Consider the following 20,252-nt stretch of genomic DNA (forward strand, 5'->3'; position numbering starts at 1 on the left):
AAAAAAAAAGTTGATAAAAACAGATTTATATTTTTCAAAAACTCATTTTTAAATTTTTTTTTTCCTCTTTTAAAAATTTCTTATTTTTTTCTATAAATTTTTCATCTCTACATAACTCTTTTCTCTTTTTTTTTTTCTATTTATTTAACTTTCATCTCCAATTTTATCTCTCTTAAAATAAAGTATTTCCTTCTTCTTATAACTTACGTAATAATATTTCTCTAAAACTTTATTTTTATTTTCATGCCTCCACACATTTTTCTCTCTCTAAACATCTCTTCATCTCTCTTATTTTAAAAGAAAATAAAAATAAAATAAAATAAATGATTATCAGACATATAGTTTTTGTTATAATAATAATAATAAAAAATGGTTTTTAAACGGGCCCAAATAAATACAATTCTTAAAAGGTTGACTTGACGACGACAGCGTCGGCTGGAGAACCTGGAAAGAGACGCAAAAAACGACAAATTGGAAAATGACAGAGGCCAGAGCAGTGTCAAGTTTCACACCACCAACTATTTCTAAATTAATATATATATATAAATTACATATATAAGTGTGTGTGTATATATATACGTACATGTATACATTAAAAAAAAAAAAAAAAAAAAAAAAAAAAAAAAAAAAACTCACACCGTCGTAACAGATATGGTCCACACCCTTATAAAGGGTGTTTCGTTCTCCCCAACCAACGTCGGATATCACTCCACTCTTGAATAACAGAGAATAGAAATATAGAAGAAAGTGTTACCTTTTTTAAGTTCAGAATGTGTAAAGCAGCTTCACACCAGGAGGAGAGGAAGCAAATTTGATTGATGATTAAAACCTGTTATACAAAAAAAGAGAGCTCCCAACAAAGTTCAACTATGTCAATATCTATCTAGGAACAGGCAATTTACAGGCACAAAATCAATTCCCCAGTTGGATCAGATCATTTGACTCGAATTGAAGATGAACAAGAAGGATTGTTTTTCTATTCTTTCTCATTTTTTGATCAAATATAATAATGTTCATCATCTGAATCATAAAACTCTTCTTCTTCTTCTTCTTCTTCTTCATCTAAGTATATACCATCAAGATCCAATTCCCTATTATTATCATTATACCAGATACAATCCTCACTCCAGAGCGGGCAAGAACACGTCGCCTTTTTAACTTTCCATTCCGCTCCACATTTATAGCAAAACTGGTGACCGCATCTGCAATGAAAACACGAGCAAAGAGTTGATTTTGTGATCAACTCAAAGTTGGATGAAGAAATGAACAAGTGCAAACTAGATTTGGTTTAGACAACTTGCAGGTATTGTAGGCATTCATATTACTATTTTGATTCTTATCCTTCAATCAAATTCAAGTTGGTGTGCAGAAAAATGTACATAATCTGTCAAAACTTCATGCCAACCAAGAATTTCAAGTAAGAGGGGAATAATAAGATTACCTGCAAGTCATGTGATAGCAACCTTCAGCAAGTTCAATCATGTGATTACATTTCACACATTGGCGCCACAGGCACGTCGATGCCAGGGACTTCAATTTCACATCGTCTAATTCCAGATTACTTGACCCTTTATAGTCTCTGCATGAAACGAGATTATGCCAAGGAACCTTGCAGTTGATGCAGAAAAGACCATGACACTTCATGCATTTCCTCAATCCAGATTGGTTGGCACTACCAAGAACATCTTTAGTGTATTCCAAGGCCTCGCCTTTTGTCGTTAGAGCCGAGCATTTCGGATATGGGCAATAAACTTTCTCAGAAACTGGTATGGAAGCCTCTTTAAGATGTTGGCGCATGGTAGCCATATCTTTAGGTGTCAAGAATTTTGTGCAGCTATCAACATTGAGGTCGATCATACAGCCCTCGTGCGGACACTTTGGCACCAAACCTTGAAGTAATTTCACTTCCATGTGTTGTTTCATACAAGAAAAGCAGTACCGATGCAAGCAGCCATCAACTGCAAACATCCTATTAACATCACAATCCTCCAAACAAATAACACAAGTCTCATTTAGCTTCTTTGGGATAGGATCTTCAGTTTGTGTGATCTGAGGAACTATTGCTTCTCTGGCTAGTTTGAATGCAAATTTGATATCATGTCGAGCCACAAGCCTGGGATAGCAAGAGTCGAAACGTGCTTGAAGATGAGTTATCTGTCTGAATAGAGCGGCAACCTTGCGCTGCTTGGGCAGCCATCTACCAGTTACCTGCACATGGGTTAATGATATGAGGTTGGATTCTTTATTGTAGTTCTAGACACAAAGTGCAAGTGAAAAGCTTAACCCTGAGCTCAACTATTCATACAAACCTTTTTGGAATTCTAAATCACATTTCAGTAACAAATGTTGTGGATGGTTGGGAGGGAGTCCTACATTGACTAATTTAGAGAATGATCATTGGTTTATAAGTAAGGAATACATCTCCATTGGTATGAGGCCTCTTGGAGAAGCTCAAACCAAAATCATGAGAGCTTATGCTCAAAGTGGACAATATCATACCATTGTAGAGAGTCGTGATTCCTAACATGGTATCAGAGTCATGCCCTTAACTTAGCCATGTCAATAGAATCCTCAAATGTCGAAGAGAGCCTCGATTAAAGGGAGGTTGTTCAAGGGCTTCATAGGCCTTAGGGGTCCATAGTCGAGTCTCGATTAAGGGGAGGTTGTTCGAGGGTTCTATAGGCCCTAGGGGAGGCTCTAAGTGTACATTGTTCGAGGGGAGGATTGTTGAGAATTGTTGGGAGGGATTCTCACATTAGCTAATTTAGGGATTGATCATGGATTTATAAGTAAGGAATATCATTTCCAAAGCAAAGCCAAGAAAGTAAGTAGATAATATCGTATCATTATGGAGAATGAGTTTATGATCCCTTTCTATCAACTTAATGCTCAACAGAAAGAAACCAGACTATTATGAAAGTAAAACGTAAGGGCCCCATGCCACGTGATGGTTCATATAAACGTCTCTTGATCGACGCACTACTTGTAGATTACAGCTAAAGTTTTAAACAACACGAAATTATATCGGATGCTAATGATAAACAAGTAACTGCAAGAAATTTGTTCAAGATTAAACGACAAACAAAAGTATAGAGAGAAGGCTTACAAATTGATAAAGCGGATAGTAATCGCAGTAAAAACAAAGTTGCTTCAATTCCAAATCAATAGCTGCGTTCAGCCCTGCGATCAAAGCCTTACACTCAGCCACCATTTTGCTCCTCTCGTTTCCTACAAGACGTCTTTTAACCTCGAAGACTAATTCATTCTTTGGATTACAAATCGCAACACCAATTCCAATCCCTTCCTCACTTACAAGGCCCTTGAAATAGAGGCTAGAAACGCCCTGATTCTCCTCGCTCTTCGAGGATCCCTCCCCGAAGGATTTCTCAATACTACATCCGCGCTCACTCAAGTCACCATCGGAAATATTTAGAATCTCCCCGGAATCGTGAGTCCTGCGCGTGTCGAACGCCGATTGCAGCCATTCTTGGAATATTTGATCGCATTCCCCGAGTTCACTAGAGTGGAGCGTACCGATTGTCGTGATATCATTCCCTTCGAGTTCTTGAAATTCTGGCACAGGAGTGATGGAAGAGGCAGAGGAAGCGAGTGATGCGTCGAGAGTTTCTTCGATTGGAAGTTTATAGGAAAATTCGTGGTCCGAATCGAGTGCAAGGGCGTCCATGAGATCACGAAGCTGCGCGGAAACTATGGCGTTTAAGTCTTCCCCGTCGGGATTCTGAGAGGTCTGGTCGGCCGGAGTCCACATTGGGCTCTATGTTCCCGAGAGGATGACGCAATAAAAACTGTAAGAACAAAGTAATTATGCCTTTTAAACACACAAGGAAATTGTAATTGGGTACAAAATATTAGTAAGCATAATAACACATGAACACGCAAATAGATAACATGGATTGACCTTATTTCGTGCAATGGTCTATCGTCGGTGAATTACAATTATTCGTAAGTCTATCCGTAATAAACACGTTAGCAAGTCTGGAGACGTCAACAGGAGCCTCGGGAAGAGTTATCTTTTTTGTTTAACATTCTGCCTACTCTGGAAATGCCTCAGCTGGAGGTATGGTCCAGCGGCTAGAAAAGCCCACACAATGCGTAGTGTCCAGTGCACCTACAATAGCCCTTGAAAGTCTAGAGGACCAAGTGCCTCCCACACCCAGTTGTACTCATAATTGAATCAAGTCTCCAAGGTGAACAACTTCTAGTCAATGGAACATATCATTGATATCTATGAATAACTCTTATTCACGAGTTTTTTTTTTTTTTTAATTTAGATCTACGGTCTAAATTTATTGTTTAGGGTATCTGCATTTGTAGTTGTCAATCTGGTCAAAAAGAGCAAGCTTAAGTAAAATCGAGTCAAACTCATATTTTCAACTATGATTTCTATCCCGATGTGACAGTATATAGATATAAAAAATGTGACTGCAAAATTAAATTTGTGTTTAGTGCCATTGGGTTGGATGCTCAAAGTACTTCACTTTATTACTTAGTAGACCGCGTGTAATTGCACTACGTTGCAACCCTCTCATCACCTATCTACTCATAGACTTCACAATTATTGATAGACATTTATCATTAATTTTGATCCTTCCTTATCCTTGACTCACAATCTATTTCGATTCTTATTTATACCGAGTTTTTCATTTTTTTTTCATTTTTTTTTAGAGATTTGAGTTATTTTGCCAGAAAAATTTCCCCATATTAAAAAAAAAAATTATATTATTAAATAATTTCCATTAAAAAAATGTAACACATACTAATAAATCCAACATGATTCTATAAGCAAAAGTATACTATATTTTAACATAATTTCTAAAAACTTAAAATTCATTACAAAGAAAATTATATATATTATTGATTGGACCCTCGGAGAAACTTACTGGGCCGCCGATTCCAAGTAAGGAGTTGGAACTTGGGCTTTTGGTGACGGCCCAATTATCCTTTCAATGGAAGTAAAACGGGCCGGTTCTCAGCCCGATGACCAATTATCCTTTCAAGATATAACGAATATTGATGTAAAATTAAATTTACCATAATTTATTAACAAAATATAGTACAAATTTTTGCTGTATAATATCATTTTTTTTCCTAATTAATACCGATAATTATTTATTAAAATTGGAACAAATTTTTAAGCTCCATTAATAAAAAAATAAATATTTAAAAATGAGTTTGGTGTGAAAGGATTGTTGCACGTGAAACATGTTGGGCGACTAGGCAGCCGATCCATTTACTTAGTTGGAGAATTTATTTTTCTTTATTTTATTTAGATTAAATAACATCAATTCTATTTAATCGGCGAGATTTTTTACATAAAAAAAATAGTAATAAAGTCTAATATTTTTAATATATTTTTCTAAATATAAAATTAGATTTTATATCTAATATAACTTTATATTTATGGTATGGAGAAGTCTAAAGGTTTAATACAAAATTTTAAAAATATATATTATTAGAATTTTTTAAAAGGAATATAAAGTTTAAAATAAATTTTAATTTAATTATTTAACTATCGAAAACAAATGTAGTTTTAAATAATTTAAAATATAAAATAAAATCTCTAGTGTTCTCTCCGTTGGAGAATGAAAGTCTCACTTCCACTTATTTAGAGAATGATCATGGGTTTATAAACAAAGAATACTCTCTCCATTGGTATGATGCTTTTTGGGAAGCTTAAAGTCATAAGAGCTTATGCTCAAAATGGACAATATCATACCATTGTGGAGAGTCGTATTGATACATATTACATTTAAATAGGAAAAAAAAGAAGTCTTTGTTAAAGAACCGTATTTTTTCCATAAATAAAACCAACAAAAATCATGTTTTTATTCAAACATGTCATCAACATAAGCGGACAAAAATAATAATAAATAAATAAACAAACAAGAAACCAAAGGTAGAAGCTTTATTTGACTCAAACTTTATGACTTTATTTGTTGGACAATCCTAGTACTACAAATTAATTCTTCACGTGGGTTCTTTAATCCTATTTTTCGTTTTAAAATTGTGGGACAGACGACGATACATAACGGGCTAAAGCGTACAATATTTGTTAGTAGTGAGTTTGGGTGTGTCAGCGAGGACATTGGGCCCTCGTGGTGATAGATTGTGAGATCCCACATCGGTTGAAGAGGAAAATGAAGCATTTCTTATAAGAGTGTGGAAACTTCTCTCTAACATACGCGTTTTAAAGACTGTATGGCTGACGGTAATACACAATGAGCCAAAGTGGACAATATCTGTTAATAGTAGATTTTAGCTATTACAAATGATATTAGAGCAAGACACTGAGCGATAAGCTAGAGAGGACATTAAGCCCCTTAAACCTCTTCTTAATAGACGCGTTTTAAATTGTGAGATAATTAATAAAAGTTTGATTTTAAATTGAAATAATTATTAGTTTATGGTCGGGAATAAATCAAAATTGGACTAATTTTAAAATAAAATATAAGTTATAGAAAAAGTTAAAAAAAATAATATAAGAATAAAGTTAGTACGGAAAGTTGGTTGGAAAGAAAAATGTAAACATGAAAGAAAGAAAGAAAGAAAATAAACTTAATTAAAAGCAATTTTTTAGTTTAATACGAATTAAAAATATATATATATTTTATTAAAACGTCAAAAATTTAAATCTAAAATAAAAAATTATATTTTGAATATATAGAATAAAAAATAAATTATGGTGGGAAGGATTTATAATTTTATTATTATTTTATAATTTTTATTTTTATTAAAAAAAAAAACAAGAAAGAAAGGCGGTTGAATTCAAATGGTTTGAAGTGTAGAACACATGAGGCGTAAGCTTTATGTCTTTTTCCATTTTGAATAATGAAATGAATGAGGATTTCGCAAATTGGTGTTGGAATTTAGAATTTTAGCTTCTTTTTGGTGCCTTTTTCTTTTACCAAGCCCACTCATACACACTTCACTTCCAAAAATCACGTTTTCTTCAACTATGTCGATGTTGTCAATAAAGAGTTCGAGAAAATCAATATTCTTCCCACGAGGCGGCTGGTGAGGAGGATGGTAAGTGAAGATAACGAGCAGGGCTCGAGATGAGGTAGATGAAGAAAAGAAAGAAAGAGATCAGTATATCATTCTTTCAATCAACTACTAGTTGAATTATCATTTAAGACCATTTTAAAATTTCAGGGATGAATAGAATACTAATTCTAAATTTTAGAAAAATTTTATATACATTTTTAGAACTATTTACGGATAAAAAAAAATTGCAACCATGTGTGTATTTGATCCACTTTTAAAGAAAATGTTTAATAGATCTTTAATTTTTTCTTGTATTATTAAATCGCTAAATAGGACTATAAACACAAACTATAATAAAGATTACCACTGTCAAACTTTTCAATTATAGAATCAGTACAATTTAATCTAATATGTTTTTTAGTTCTAAAAGTTGAAATTGTTACATTGGTGGAGAGTAACAAAGGGTATAATTGTAATATTTATAATTTAAAAATAATTTGTGCGGGATGATACAACTATTATAAAGATTATAGTTTTTCTAATATAAAAAATATGAGAGCGAAAATTTAAACTTTCAACCTATACTCACGTTGGTGAAGACCCTTTTTTGTAATAGCTTATATTTGATCCACATTTTACTTTATAACGATAATATGAACATTTAAATGAATATTTTATCTCAAACGAGAGAAGTTTAAGCAATTGGTATACATGGCATCTACTTTTCTTTTTCTTTTTTGGCCTAACAGAGGAATTGAGGATAGAGAGCTTTAATTTCCCTCCTTTTGAAGCAGAAATTGGCTCAAGAGTTTGGTGGAAATTCATTGGAACCTTTTATCAAACACCTTAGATGCACAAACCAAAAGATCAGATAATTCATGTCCAGAGAGGTTCCCATAGTTGGTTTACATTGCTATAATCATCGAAGTTGGTTTGGGTGATGCTATGGAAGCCGCTGTGAGGGCTGGCATTGAAATCATCAAAACACTGGGGGTGAGACTGAGCTAATTCCCTGCAAACGAAGGCCACCAGATTGGCTTGTTGGCATTCCATGTTGACAAGCTCAGCCTGAGCCTTGGCTAGCTGCGCTTGAAGATCATTGACTTGCTTTTGGAGTTGGCAAATGGCCCCTGCTGATCCATAAACAGGGTCTCTGATCCTCGCATTTGCTTCATAAACCATGCTGCTCACTGCATCGGCCCTTTGTGATTCAGGCAGTTCCTGTAATTATCCCCAACAAACAATTTCAGTTCGCAACAAAATGGGGGAATCTAGAGAATTGAAGCCCAATGGAATCAGATCAAACAGACTGTTGTATTCAAATTTCCATACTTCAAAAGTTATATTATAAACATACTCTAATATAATGTTCAAGTTAGAGATAGAAATTGAGATAGTATTAGCTTAAGTGGCTGAAAAGACATGACGAAGAAAGTTTAGGAACAAACAAAATGTTCGATGGAAAAGTCCTATATGCGTCGATTGAACAAATAATTTAGGGCTTTAATTCAACAAGATCTTGAGAAAAGTCAATTTCAGAAAAATCCTTTTCCAGTTGCGTAGTTTCTTAATGTGTAAAACCTTTTGCCTCCTTTTTGACAACAACGTTGGAGCCTCCTTTAATGGCTTTTCCGATTACGTTTCACATTAACACAGAAATCAACGCGAAAAAAGAAACAAGGAAGTAACAAGGCCCTTAGTTTCAAAGTTTATAACAAATCAACGATTATTTTCAGCCCTAGTTCATTGATAAGAGCCTCCAAACTAATCGATCGTCAATTCGAAGTAAACAAAAAAAAAAAAAAACAGCAATCATATCAACGAATTCACAGAATATAAAAGGCGGATGAAAAAGACCTGCAAACATTTAATGATATTACTCGCGCCAAAAACTCGATGAGCGATGGCGAACTTCGCTGGCTCAGTTGGAGGGAAATAGGGCGCCAATACACATCGTCCGGCACATCGCCGCCTCAAAATCTTGCAGGCCGCACAAGGACTGAGAACGAGAGGCGGCGGTGAAGCGGGAGAAGAAGAAGAAGAAGGAGATTGAGATAGTGGAGTAGACGAAACAGTGGTGATTGAATCACTTCCTTCCATTATTGACGAACGGAAGCAAAGAGAAGAAGAAAAGAAGAAGAGATGGGTTGCAGTTGCAGAGGGAAAAACAGAGATATAAATAGAGAAAAGAAGAGAGGAGCAAAAGAAGGCAAGAAATTATGGTCTCTTAAGCCTTTGGATGGCGCGCTGCCTCATTAATTCCAAACAATACGGCCAGCTAGGTTCGAGAGGCTTGGCCCGACTAGAACCCAAATTTTAGGTTAAATCTAGAATTTCGAAAGGCATTTCCAAACATCTCGAACCCTTCCCATTTAAATTCAGTTCAAGAGGCTTGGCCCGACTAGAACCCAAATTTTAGGTTAAATCTAGAATCTCGAAAGACATCTCCAAACATCTAGAACCCTTCCCATTTAAAATCTATGACTGTTAGACGAACACGACTCTTCACAATGGTATGATACCCTTCCCATTTAAATTCAGTTCAAGAGGCTTGGCCCGACTCATTAATTCCAAACAATACGGCCAGCTAGGTTCAAGAGGCTTGGTTCGATGTGGGACTTCCATCATCCAACAGTGACTATTGTTACAGTACAACTCCGTCCTAATAACTATTTAGGTAGTGTCATTGATTATTTAGTTATAATTAATTAGTTATTTAGGATAGATATATCATAATTTTAAAACATTATTAATTAAATCAAATTAATTTTATAACTAATAATAATTAAAAATTAAGACCATAAAAGTCTTTTAATTACTCGATTAACATAAACCACGTTTCAAACCCAATCAATATTAACCTGGTTTCATCGTAAATTAAAGAACTTAATTGGCTTATTAAATTAGTTTCAAAAGGTTTTTTAGGTAAATTCATAAATCAATGTCACAACTGTTATACGAATTGTGTTCCAAAGACTAAAACACCTATGTTTGAGCCAAGATTAAGAAGTGTCATGATGCAACCGAGGAGAACGGTGCATCATCCAACATGAGTGTCAAAGACAAGCTCGAAGAGGGTTGGATAGAGCTTCTACCAACTGTTATATTGTAACGGCCCAAGCCCACCCCTAGCAGATATTATCTGATTTGGGCTTTCCCTTTTGGCCTTCCTCTCGAGGAAGGCGTCTGTTAGGGAAAGGTTTCCACACTCTTATAAATGGTGTTTTGTTCTCCTCCCTAACCAATGTGGGACATCAAAATCCACCCCCCCCGGGCCCAGTGTCCTCGCTAGCACTCGTTCCTTTCTCCAATCGATGTGAGACTACCACCAAATCCACCCCTTTTTGGGGCCCAGCGTCCTTACTGGCACATCGTCTCGTGTCTACCCCCTTTGGGGAACAGCGAAAAGGCTAGCACATTGTCCGGTGTCTAGCTCTGATACCATTTGTAACGGCCCAGATTCACTGCTAGCAAATATTGTTCTCTTTGGGCTTTTCCTTTCGGGCTTTAAAATGCGTCTGCTAAGGAAAGATTTCTACACCCTTATAAATGATGTTTAGTTCTCCTCCCCAACTAATGTGGGACATCACATATATATTGACTTATGATGAGTCTATCCCACTTAAAGAACAAGTCTTCTCCGCATGGACCTAAGCAACATAAGCCCACCCTTTCTCTTCAATTTGGACCATTGGATCGTTTCTGCTCTATAAGAACTACGAAACTACTTCGACAATATAATAGATATACACGAGTGGTAGACAATTATATAGAATTTGTTTGATATGTGAAGCCTATTGGTTGTTAGCTCTCCAGTTAGATAGAGATGTCTACCGGGTAAGGCGGGGTTGGAGCGAGAATAGGGAATATAATCCATGTTTCTAGTCCTGTTTAGCTAACAAGGAAATCTCTTGATACTCCCTCCTTATTCCCCGCCCTATTCAGGGTGGGGTCCTCGTGGAGCCTCGACTCTGCAGATTATATGGACATCTCTATCTCCTGTTGATGGGTAGTAACCATTGAAAAAGGATTGATTCTCTCGATACTCATAAGGTTCGTTAGACCAATTGCAGAAGCTAAATGGAACATGGTAGAACTAACAATGTGAGATCCCATACTAGTTGGAGAGGGGAACGAAACATTCCTTATAAGCGTGTGAAAACTTCTCCCTACCAGACTCATTTTACCACCTTGAGGGAAAACCCATAAGAGAGTCCAAAGAGGACATTATCTGCAAGCGGTGAGCTTGAGCTGTTACAAATAGTATCAGAACCCATTAAGTTGTGTGTGAGCAAGGACGCTGGACCCCAAGGGAGGTGGATTGTGAGATCCCACATCGGTTAGAGGGGGGAACGAAACATGTAAGGGTATGTAAACCTTTCCTTAGCAGACGCGTTTTAAAATCGTGAGGTTGACGGTAATATGTAACGGGAGAAAGCGAACAATAATGAAGTTGTATTAGTGTGGCGGCATTCTCATCGAGTTCAATTATAGTTGTGGTCAAAGCAAAACATTCCCTCCAACACAAGCAACAAGGAAAAGTATGGAACATTAATGTTACAAAGAGAAGATGACGTCGACATTGTAATGCTTAAAAAAGCATTTGGTAAGGGCGGCGAGGACCCATGTGCTCATTCTTCACACTTTGACTCAAATTTTCAAACTTATGAACAATACCAAAAAAAAAAAAANAAAAAAAAAAAAAAAAAAAAAAAAAAAAAAAAAAAAAAAAAAAAAAAAAAAAAAAAAAAAAAAAAAAAAAAAAAAAAATTCAAATTTCTAGTGTTCGTGATAATTAGCTTTCATTAGCTGTCGAGCCTGTTGATTAGCTTACACCGTATAAATTATATGGTAGATAGTTGTATATATATATATATATATAGTAGATAATTATATCGGGTCAAGCTACATCCAGTTATATATAGCTTTGGAAATGTACTTTCTTTATTGTATGCATTTTTTCTTACGGTATATACTTGAAGTCATCAATATAAACTTCTAGTCAATATTTCTTTCTTAAATGTGTGTTGTGGTGCTGTGAGATCCCACATTGATTGGGGACGAGAACAAAACATTCTTTATATAGTACATGGAAACCTCTTACTAGAGACATGTTTTAAAAATCTTAAGGGAAAGTCCAAAAAATACAATATCTACTAGTGATGAGCTTGGGTTATTACAAATGGTATAGTAGCCAAATACCGGGTGATGTGCCAATGAAGATGTTGAACCTTGAAGGGAGATAGACACGAGGAGGTGTGCCAACAAAGACGTTGGACCCCAAAGAGGTGGATTGGAGAGTCCTACATTGATTGGAGAAGAGAACGAATATGCCCCAAATGGAAATGATTAGACGTTTTAGAAACCTTGAAGACAGTTAATCGTGTAGTATCAGTCGCTAATGATTGAAAAGGACCAAAATTAGGCAATCAAGGAAGCAAATTGTTCTTGGTTGTCCATTCGTGGTTAAAGGAGAAAAAATGTGTCATTATCGAACAACTTTTAGGCTTTATGCTAAACCTTGAGGATTGGGTATAGAAGTTTTGGACGTGTGCCCACTCAATCTCCTCTATTATCCACTTCATTTCCATATTTAGATATAAAATAAAACCAACAATAAGATTCGAATCACTCTACAAGATCCATAAGTCAAAGTTTGAATGATACTACATGCAACTTAAAAAAAAATCAACTTCTTTTATTGCATTTTTTAAATTTCTTTTTTCTTTTATTGCATTTTTTAAATTTCTTTTACAAAGATAACATACATGGTTTTGTATAGCCTCGAAATGAAAACTCTTAACCTTTCATGAAGCTTTCCAAGAGTGTAACCATGGTTCATGCAATGTTGAATTAAAGTAGAGTCTTTGCCATCCTGGTTGGGAGTCATGGCTCAACATGGTTATCCTCCTAAAGCAACAAAATAAAACAATAAGTGAATTGAAATAAAAAAACTGAAAACATTTATATTTTTAGTTTATTGTGTAATTTATATTTTTAACCGTCTTCTAAATATAAAAAATTTGAACCTCTAACCTTTTGATTATGATAAATATTTTATATCCGTTAAACTATACTCGTGTTGGCATCAGTTAAAATGTATATCAAAATCATTATTTGTGCCGGTGGATTATACGAGAGAAAAAAAACATTGACAAAAAACGTGAAATAGGATAATAAAAGGCTTAAAATAATTGAAAATCACTCCCTATTATCAACAAGGTGTACCTTCTTTATCGGTAACTCAATCATAAGAACTTTATGTTTCCGTCTACTTTACTCACAACAATTCTATAGGTTCAAGAAGGAAAACAAAGATGATATAATAACAATCGTACATTTCAACCACTTAAAAGGTGTCACAAACAGAATATACCTACGGACCCATGAACATCACACTACAAAACATCACTAGAGGCAAAAAAGAAAAAACCAAAGCCTCAAATGCATACTTTAGACAATCATATATCCCATACAATGATTCAGCTAAGAATGAATCCAGCTCGGTCGTGCCTTTTCCATCCGGGCTTCCCCGGAGGGTTCTTCATTATCGATACGTCGATTGTTCCTGAATGCTGCAATGCCAATGACATAAGCAATCACCAGAATGATCAAGACCACAATGTTGATCACAGAGACCTTCCTCCAGCTCCTCTTGACGCTGGCCAGCACGCCTGCTTTACACGAGTTGCAGTCGTAACAGAGCAGCGTTTGATCGGAGTTCCATTTCGTGCAGTCGGGATTGACGAGCACCATCCCTTCAAAACCAGTCCAGACAGTCTCGTTTTGATAGACAAAGCCACAATCTGTAGGAGGCTTACAGCAACCAGACTGAACAAACAAAATTTAAAAGGTTTAGACTCTAGAAGGAACAGATTTATTACTCTTGCTAGTTACAAAAAACAAGCATTAGGTGCAAAAGTTAATATTAAAAGTCAAGGTTTTTATAAACAGCAGAATCAATTCACGAGGAAGATGCTAAATTATATTATAAGATTCCCTCGGCCTCTTACAGATAAAGTTTCGGAGTTACTTTATGTGATATCCCACATTGGTTAGAGAGGGGAACAAAGCATTCCTTATAAGAGTATGATATCCCACATTAGTTAGAGAGAGGAACAGAGCATTCCTTATAAGGGTGTGGAAACTTCTCCCTAGTAGATGTGTTTCAAACCGTGAAGCTAACGGTGGTACATAAAGGACTAAAGCCAACAATATCTATTAGCGGTGGGCTTGGATGGTTACAAATGATATCAAAGCCCGACACTGAGCAGTCAGATGACTGATCAAGTTTCGGAGTTACTGCATGTGAGATCCCACATTAGTTGAGGAAGAGAACGAAGCATTCCTTATAAGGGTGTGACAACCTCTCCTTAGTAGACGTGTTTTAAAACTGTGAGGCTGATAGTGGTACGTAACAGGCTAAAGCAGACAATACCAACTAGTGGTGGGCTTGAGCAGTTATAAATGGTACCAGAGCCAGATACGGTGTGCCAACAAGGACGCTGGCCCCCAAGGGAGGTGGACTGTGAGATCCCACATCAGTTGAAGAGGAGAACGAAACATTCCTTATAAGGTACAGAAACCTCCTCTTAGTAGACGCATTTTAAAACCGTGAAGTTGACGGGCTAAAGCGAACAATATCTGCTAAGGTGGCTTGGGCCTGAGCTTGGGCTGTTTCACTCTTTGTCTTCTACTCTAATCCAATATACAAAGCAAAAGAATATGCCCCACTAAAAGAAGAGGATGTTCTAAGGTTAAAGCAACTTCAAAATACAAACAACTTTCAAGTTCAGCAAACACAGCTATCACAGAAGAATACAGGAAAGCAACAAGGTGCTTTTCTCTTCAAAGGAAGAGAAAAGCCTCACCATCAATACTACAACATACAAAAAGTTCAGGGAAAAAGCTTTTCACCCCAAATCCTAAATGGGTTTTCTAATTTTGTTTCGTCTTTTTCTCGAAGCAAGCACGACGAGCGACCGCTAACCAGATCATATGGATTGGAACAGCAGGAAATAGTCTATAAGAAACAAGTTTATTTCATTAGTCTACATCGACAAGAAGGTTTGGCACTTCGATGTCAACTCTTCGCCACTTGGAGCTGTAGTATGTTCCAAGAGTTGAGCTGTTTGCCCATTAAAGTGATACGTGAACTGGGTTCAGAACATCGTAAGACAGTTCGGTCTATATCCGGTATGGCCGTTAGATCATTTAGAGAACCTTTCCTTAGTACGAGAAGACCAGAAAGGACGCGCCTACCTGTTCTAAATGATTCAGTTATGCTAATGTTGGGGAACTATTGGGAGATCTAAAGATAATGGAAGTTCAAAGCCTCCACCACAGAAACAGATGTGCAAGAACAATAAACTCTTTCAATTAGGCCAACCCCACTGAGTTGAGCTTTACCATTTAATATTAGAAACCTTAAATCAATCAAAGCTATCTAAAAGTGCCTTTCCAATCCTATTCTATTCCTCTGGTTTCAACTTTTTTCAGATCCAAAAAGGTATAAACAAATCAAAAAACAGGGGAAATCAAATGAAGAACATCAAACAAACAAAATCTTCAAAACAATACCTCAATAGGGCTGAGCTTCCTGAGATTAAACATTTCAATAGTCTCAGGAACACCTCCAACAGTTCTTCCCATCTTCCGACAAACCCTGGAATCCCTAATACACGAACTAATTTTCCCCCAATAGCTCTCTTCCGCAACTCGATCCTTCAACCAACCGGAATAATCTTGAAGATAGTAATCCAAATACGCCCTACTCGGAACCGTCCGGCCGGATCCTTTATCAGTGACGGCATAAGCGAAGACAATAAACACAATCAGAGCAACGATAACAAAGAACATCACGAATAGGTATAACCACATCAAAAAAGTGTTCCGGTAACACGCGCCGGCGAATCCAGCCAGAGAAACGACCATGATAGCAACTCCGATTATGATCAACGGCCATTGGAGGAATCGGAGACACTCTGTACTGTTGGCTTGAGTACTTAGCCATATCCCGCCGGCGAGGATCGGGATTGAGAGGACGAAAGTGAGGAAGTTAAGTAATCCAATCAAATGGTTGCTGGTTCTCATACTTCAAATCTCACTGCCGGAGTTGGTAGTTACGGCGGGGTTTGTGGCTGTTGGGACGGTGGTTATGGTGCAGGTTGTGGAAATGGAGAAAGTTGAATCGGTGGAGAAGGAGGAGGAGGAGCAGGTGGAAGGAAGATGGGCGAAGGATGTGTGGGGGCTAATAAAGAAGGCGCCATAATGCAGTTATGAGGTCAATGAGAGTATGACTGTACTGTAATGTGTTGTCGTGCATGGACCGAGCCGACATGTCGGCCAGCGCTAGTTTCGCCCGAAAAAGCTGGGCTCCGGGGGGCACGGCAGAGAGAGAAAATGCGACTAAAGAACGCTGTTTCGTCCATTTTCCAACTTTTTCTAGTTTTTATATTATAAATATTTATTTAATCCAAAATGTGTCGTTTACTTATTGATGATCATTTCCTAAATTAATCAATGTGGGGCTCACTCCCAACAATCTTTTCCTCGAACAAAGTACATTATAGAGTCTCCCTTGAGGTCTATGGAACCCTCGAACAGTCTCCCCTTAATTGAGCCTCGACTCTTTCTCTAGAGTTCTCGAACAAAGTACACCCTTTATTCGACATTTGAGTAACTTTTGATTACATCTTCGACGCCCACATGACTAAGTTCACTGCATGACTCTAATACTATGTTATGAATCATGGACCTCCGTAATGGTAGGACGGAGAAGGGAGGGGAGAGATATTAATAATAAAACATCCTATTAATGTTTTTAACGGTTGCATTAATGATTAATATTTGTTTATTACAGTATCAGGATATTTAATGTCAGCATTTTTTTAGATTAATTAATAGTATATTTAATCCATTAACAATAATAATATGCAAAAATTATATTTAATCTTGAATTACAATTTTACCCCTTGTCACTCTTGGTCGGTAGTTAATTGTTCCATTAATTAATTAAAAAAAGATAGGTGCTCCTCATTAGTAAATAATTAAATAAATGCAATTTAAAAAATAAAAGGGTTATGAAATAGAGCTAAAATGTTGGGTATTAACTGAACTTTAAAAATATCTTACAATTCTGATTTTAAATTTTATGAAATAAATTTTTATATTTTATTAGAAAAAAATTAAAAAAAAATTAAGAGGTGGAACCCATATTAGTAATTTTAAGTTGATGTGATTTGTTTGGCAATAATGCAAGAGGTTGAATTGCTTGACTGCCACGTATGAAACTCCACGTGTACCTGTTGGCTTAATTATGACAGAATTTTATTAATGAATAATATTTTTTTTCAAAATAAATAAATAAATAAATAAGACAGTTACAAAATTGAGTTCAATTATGGTTTCAACGACCATAGAACCCAATAAATCATCTTTCATAAAGATGCTTTTTAATTGAAAGGACCGTTTCATTACGACACGTCACTACACATATTTTCAATAAATAACCATTTTCTTTGTATCCTAAATAATATATATATATATATACACATACATGGCTGAAAAATAATATCGGTGAAAAGTAGACGTACTTAAATCTAGACAAGTATCATGGCTAGTAGGGCAGAAGAACCACAATGAACGAGACGACAGAAACTACACAAGAATATGATAAAGGAGTCGGAGCTGAAAAAGGCAAGCTCATTTTTATTTATTAGTAGTGTATCAATGGCGGAAAACAAAAATTAGCCTTTCAAAAAGCTGACCTTATAAACGATATTTATTTTTTAAAAGGGCACTCCTACGGGACCCATAAACTACAGCCTAGCGTGCAACCACTTATTCACCGTTGTTGCTTGCATCTTCCCGGCTCAAAAATCTCTCTTTTGCCTCCTCCATATCTCCATTTGTAAATAATCTGTTTTTGTCTTTGATCTCCATATGTGGTCGCTTCCGGGGTGCATTTGTGGTATTTCTTACAACTTTACATAAAAAAATTTGATCGTTAGTGAAACTTTAAAAGTAACTGACATACAAGAAGATCATGTTCAATAAATAATCTATGGTATATGGATAAAATTACGTGTCTTCGATGTGAGTCGCTTGTAATTATTATAAATAATTTAATTTAAATTATCATGCGATGAATACTATATGCTATGATTTAATATAAAATTAATATTTTAAGGATTAAATAGCTATAATTATTTGATTTACATGTAATTTTTATATTTATGGGTATAATTTATTGCGAATCCAACATAGAGCTAATAAATAAAAATTAATTAATTAAATTTTTTTTTTGTCTTGATTAACCACATGGTGTATAATAAAAATCAAAATATTAAATTATAGGTTAATTGACGAAAATGTTAGGTAGTGGGTCACATTCACACTTCACATCGAATTTCTTTTTAAATTAAAAGAAATAAACATTTAGTTTAATAATGATTATATATATATCTACCTAACATGAATAAAACAATTCAATTAACTACTTGAGTTATGAATGGAATTCTTTTATTTTCCTGTTAATTTAAAAATATTATTGACAATTTAATTTTGTTTACCATAGGTTAAAAACTTATTTAAATTATTAATTAAATTAACATAAATATAGTTTTATTTGACTAAGATAACTTTATATTAATTAATTAAATTATTTAGATAAATCACTTTCTTTGAATAATTAATTATTTCATGTTCTTCAAGTACCTCAAATAATTATAATTTTTTTAAACTTAGCCACGTGGGCGTTATAGCGTCAACCACTAATATAATTTCTAATAATTTGTTATGGTTGTTGATTTCCTATGATTTGAAAAATATTGCATGAAGATTTCAGTATTAATATTTGGAGATGATATTTATGTTTTCGTCCTTCAAGTTTCAGTATCTTTCAATTTAGCCTTTATTATTTAACTTATATTCAATTTAAACACCACTAATTACTTTCACAAACTTCCATAATTTTTAGTTAGGAAAAGTAGTTGGAACTAAAGGGTTTTTACCTGACGGGAAGAAAAAAAAGTTTGTTCACACACGTTCCGAGATAGGAAAAGTAGGTGAATTGTTCTTTTAAGTGCTAACTTCGAAACTTAAATAATGGGGCTTCAGTGAGAGAATGTCTTACTTTATGGTTTAGTAACACTTACGGTGAAAGATGTAATTATAAGGGTAAAACAGACTTTTAATGTGACTGTAGTTATAAATGACTCGTGAGTTAAATGAGCTGGGAATAGAAATTCTAATCTTTATCCTTGCCCCCGACCGGTCTCGTTTTATGTCTAAATATAAATATATCTATATATTGAAAACGGAAAGTATTGATTATAAAAATCATTCGAAATGATTTTTTTTAAAATTGTATAAAAATCGAGAAAAAAAATCCACATGAAAAATCTCGACCAGGTGTCCTACAAATCCTACAAAAAGTAAAATAGAAAATTTCGTGGGAATGCATTAATAATTTCGATCCCCACCGGTTAGACTTATCCTTTAACTTTTTCATAAATATTTTAAGATTAAATAATTTTTATATAATTTAGCTTCAGAAAAAAAATAATAAATATAGGTTTTATTCGCAAAAGGAAAATAAAATGGCACCTCAATTACTAATAATTGCACTACAAAATTTAAAATTTAGCTATTTATTTATAAAACCCAATAAAATATCCATAACTTCAAAATAAAAATAAAAACCAGAATATATTTTAATATTGAATGTAGTCTGGTTGGGGAGCAGTTTTCCGTCTTGAATAAAAACCTCACACGTGCGAACCCAGTTAATTTTTAAATATCTGTAAATTTGGTGGCCATGCTTGGATAACAAAATAAATATATTTTTTTTATAAAAAAAAATGTGTTTTATTTATTTATTTATTTATTTTTAGGTTGTGACGAAAGGGATTGAACAACAACCATTGACTTTACAGTGCATTTTTCAAAAAATAATTTGTCCAATAAATAATTTAAAATCGGATGATTTTACAGCTGTCCCGTGCTCCCAATTTGTACTGTTTTGGGACAGACACATAGCTACCTACGTAGTACCCAAATAAACAATTTATTAACGTTTTCCTTTTCTAAATTATTCTTAGTTATTTTTAATTTTATTATTAAATAATACATTAAACCAATATGAAATTTAAATATGTTCGCCCACATTTTGAATAAACCAATATTATCTTTAATCAATTACATAATTATTTCTAATCTACTTCATTTTACTAATTTAAATATTT

The 20,252-nt window shown here is 34.8% G+C and overlaps 3 protein-coding genes across 5 annotated transcripts; all 3 read right to left on the minus strand.

The window, feature by feature from the left end:
* Nucleotides 1-691: 691 nt before the first annotated feature.
* On the minus strand, nt 692-3,773 carry LOC111451667 (probable E3 ubiquitin-protein ligase rbrA). Of its 3 annotated transcripts, XM_023092167.1 has the most exons (4): nt 3,286-3,773; nt 3,107-3,234; nt 1,442-2,208; nt 837-1,202 (listed from the first exon to the last, which is right to left on the minus strand). In XM_023092167.1, the coding sequence occupies exons 1-4, from the start codon at nt 3,767-3,769 to the stop codon at nt 998-1,000; spliced, it is 1,584 nt and encodes a 527-aa protein (XP_022947935.1). In that variant the 5' UTR covers nt 3,770-3,773; the 3' UTR covers nt 837-997. The 3 variants fall into 3 exon arrangements, with proteins under 3 accessions (XP_022947936.1, XP_022947935.1, XP_022947934.1); XM_023092168.1 differs by lacking the exon at nt 837-1,202 and adding an exon at nt 692-829 and having other exon boundaries at nt 3,107-3,773; XM_023092166.1 differs by having other exon boundaries at nt 3,107-3,773.
* A 3,965-nt stretch (nt 3,774-7,738) lies between these two features.
* Nucleotides 7,739-9,176, minus strand: LOC111451518 (LOB domain-containing protein 1-like). Its single transcript, XM_023091979.1, has 2 exons — nt 8,863-9,176; nt 7,739-8,226 (listed from the first exon to the last, which is right to left on the minus strand). The coding sequence occupies exons 1-2, from the start codon at nt 9,103-9,105 to the stop codon at nt 7,882-7,884; spliced, it is 588 nt and encodes a 195-aa protein (XP_022947747.1). The 5' UTR covers nt 9,106-9,176; the 3' UTR covers nt 7,739-7,881.
* A 4,127-nt stretch (nt 9,177-13,303) lies between these two features.
* Nucleotides 13,304-16,340, minus strand: LOC111451750 (tetraspanin-3-like). Its single transcript, XM_023092287.1, has 2 exons — nt 15,586-16,340; nt 13,304-13,836 (listed from the first exon to the last, which is right to left on the minus strand). The coding sequence occupies exons 1-2, from the start codon at nt 16,096-16,098 to the stop codon at nt 13,492-13,494; spliced, it is 858 nt and encodes a 285-aa protein (XP_022948055.1). The 5' UTR covers nt 16,099-16,340; the 3' UTR covers nt 13,304-13,491.
* Nucleotides 16,341-20,252: the final 3,912 nt, after the last annotated feature.

The sequence above is a fragment of the Cucurbita moschata genome, unplaced genomic scaffold (genome assembly GCF_002738365.1).
Source record: "Cucurbita moschata cultivar Rifu unplaced genomic scaffold, Cmos_1.0 Cmo_Scf00013, whole genome shotgun sequence".
Classification (NCBI taxonomy): domain Eukaryota; kingdom Viridiplantae; phylum Streptophyta; class Magnoliopsida; order Cucurbitales; family Cucurbitaceae; genus Cucurbita; species Cucurbita moschata.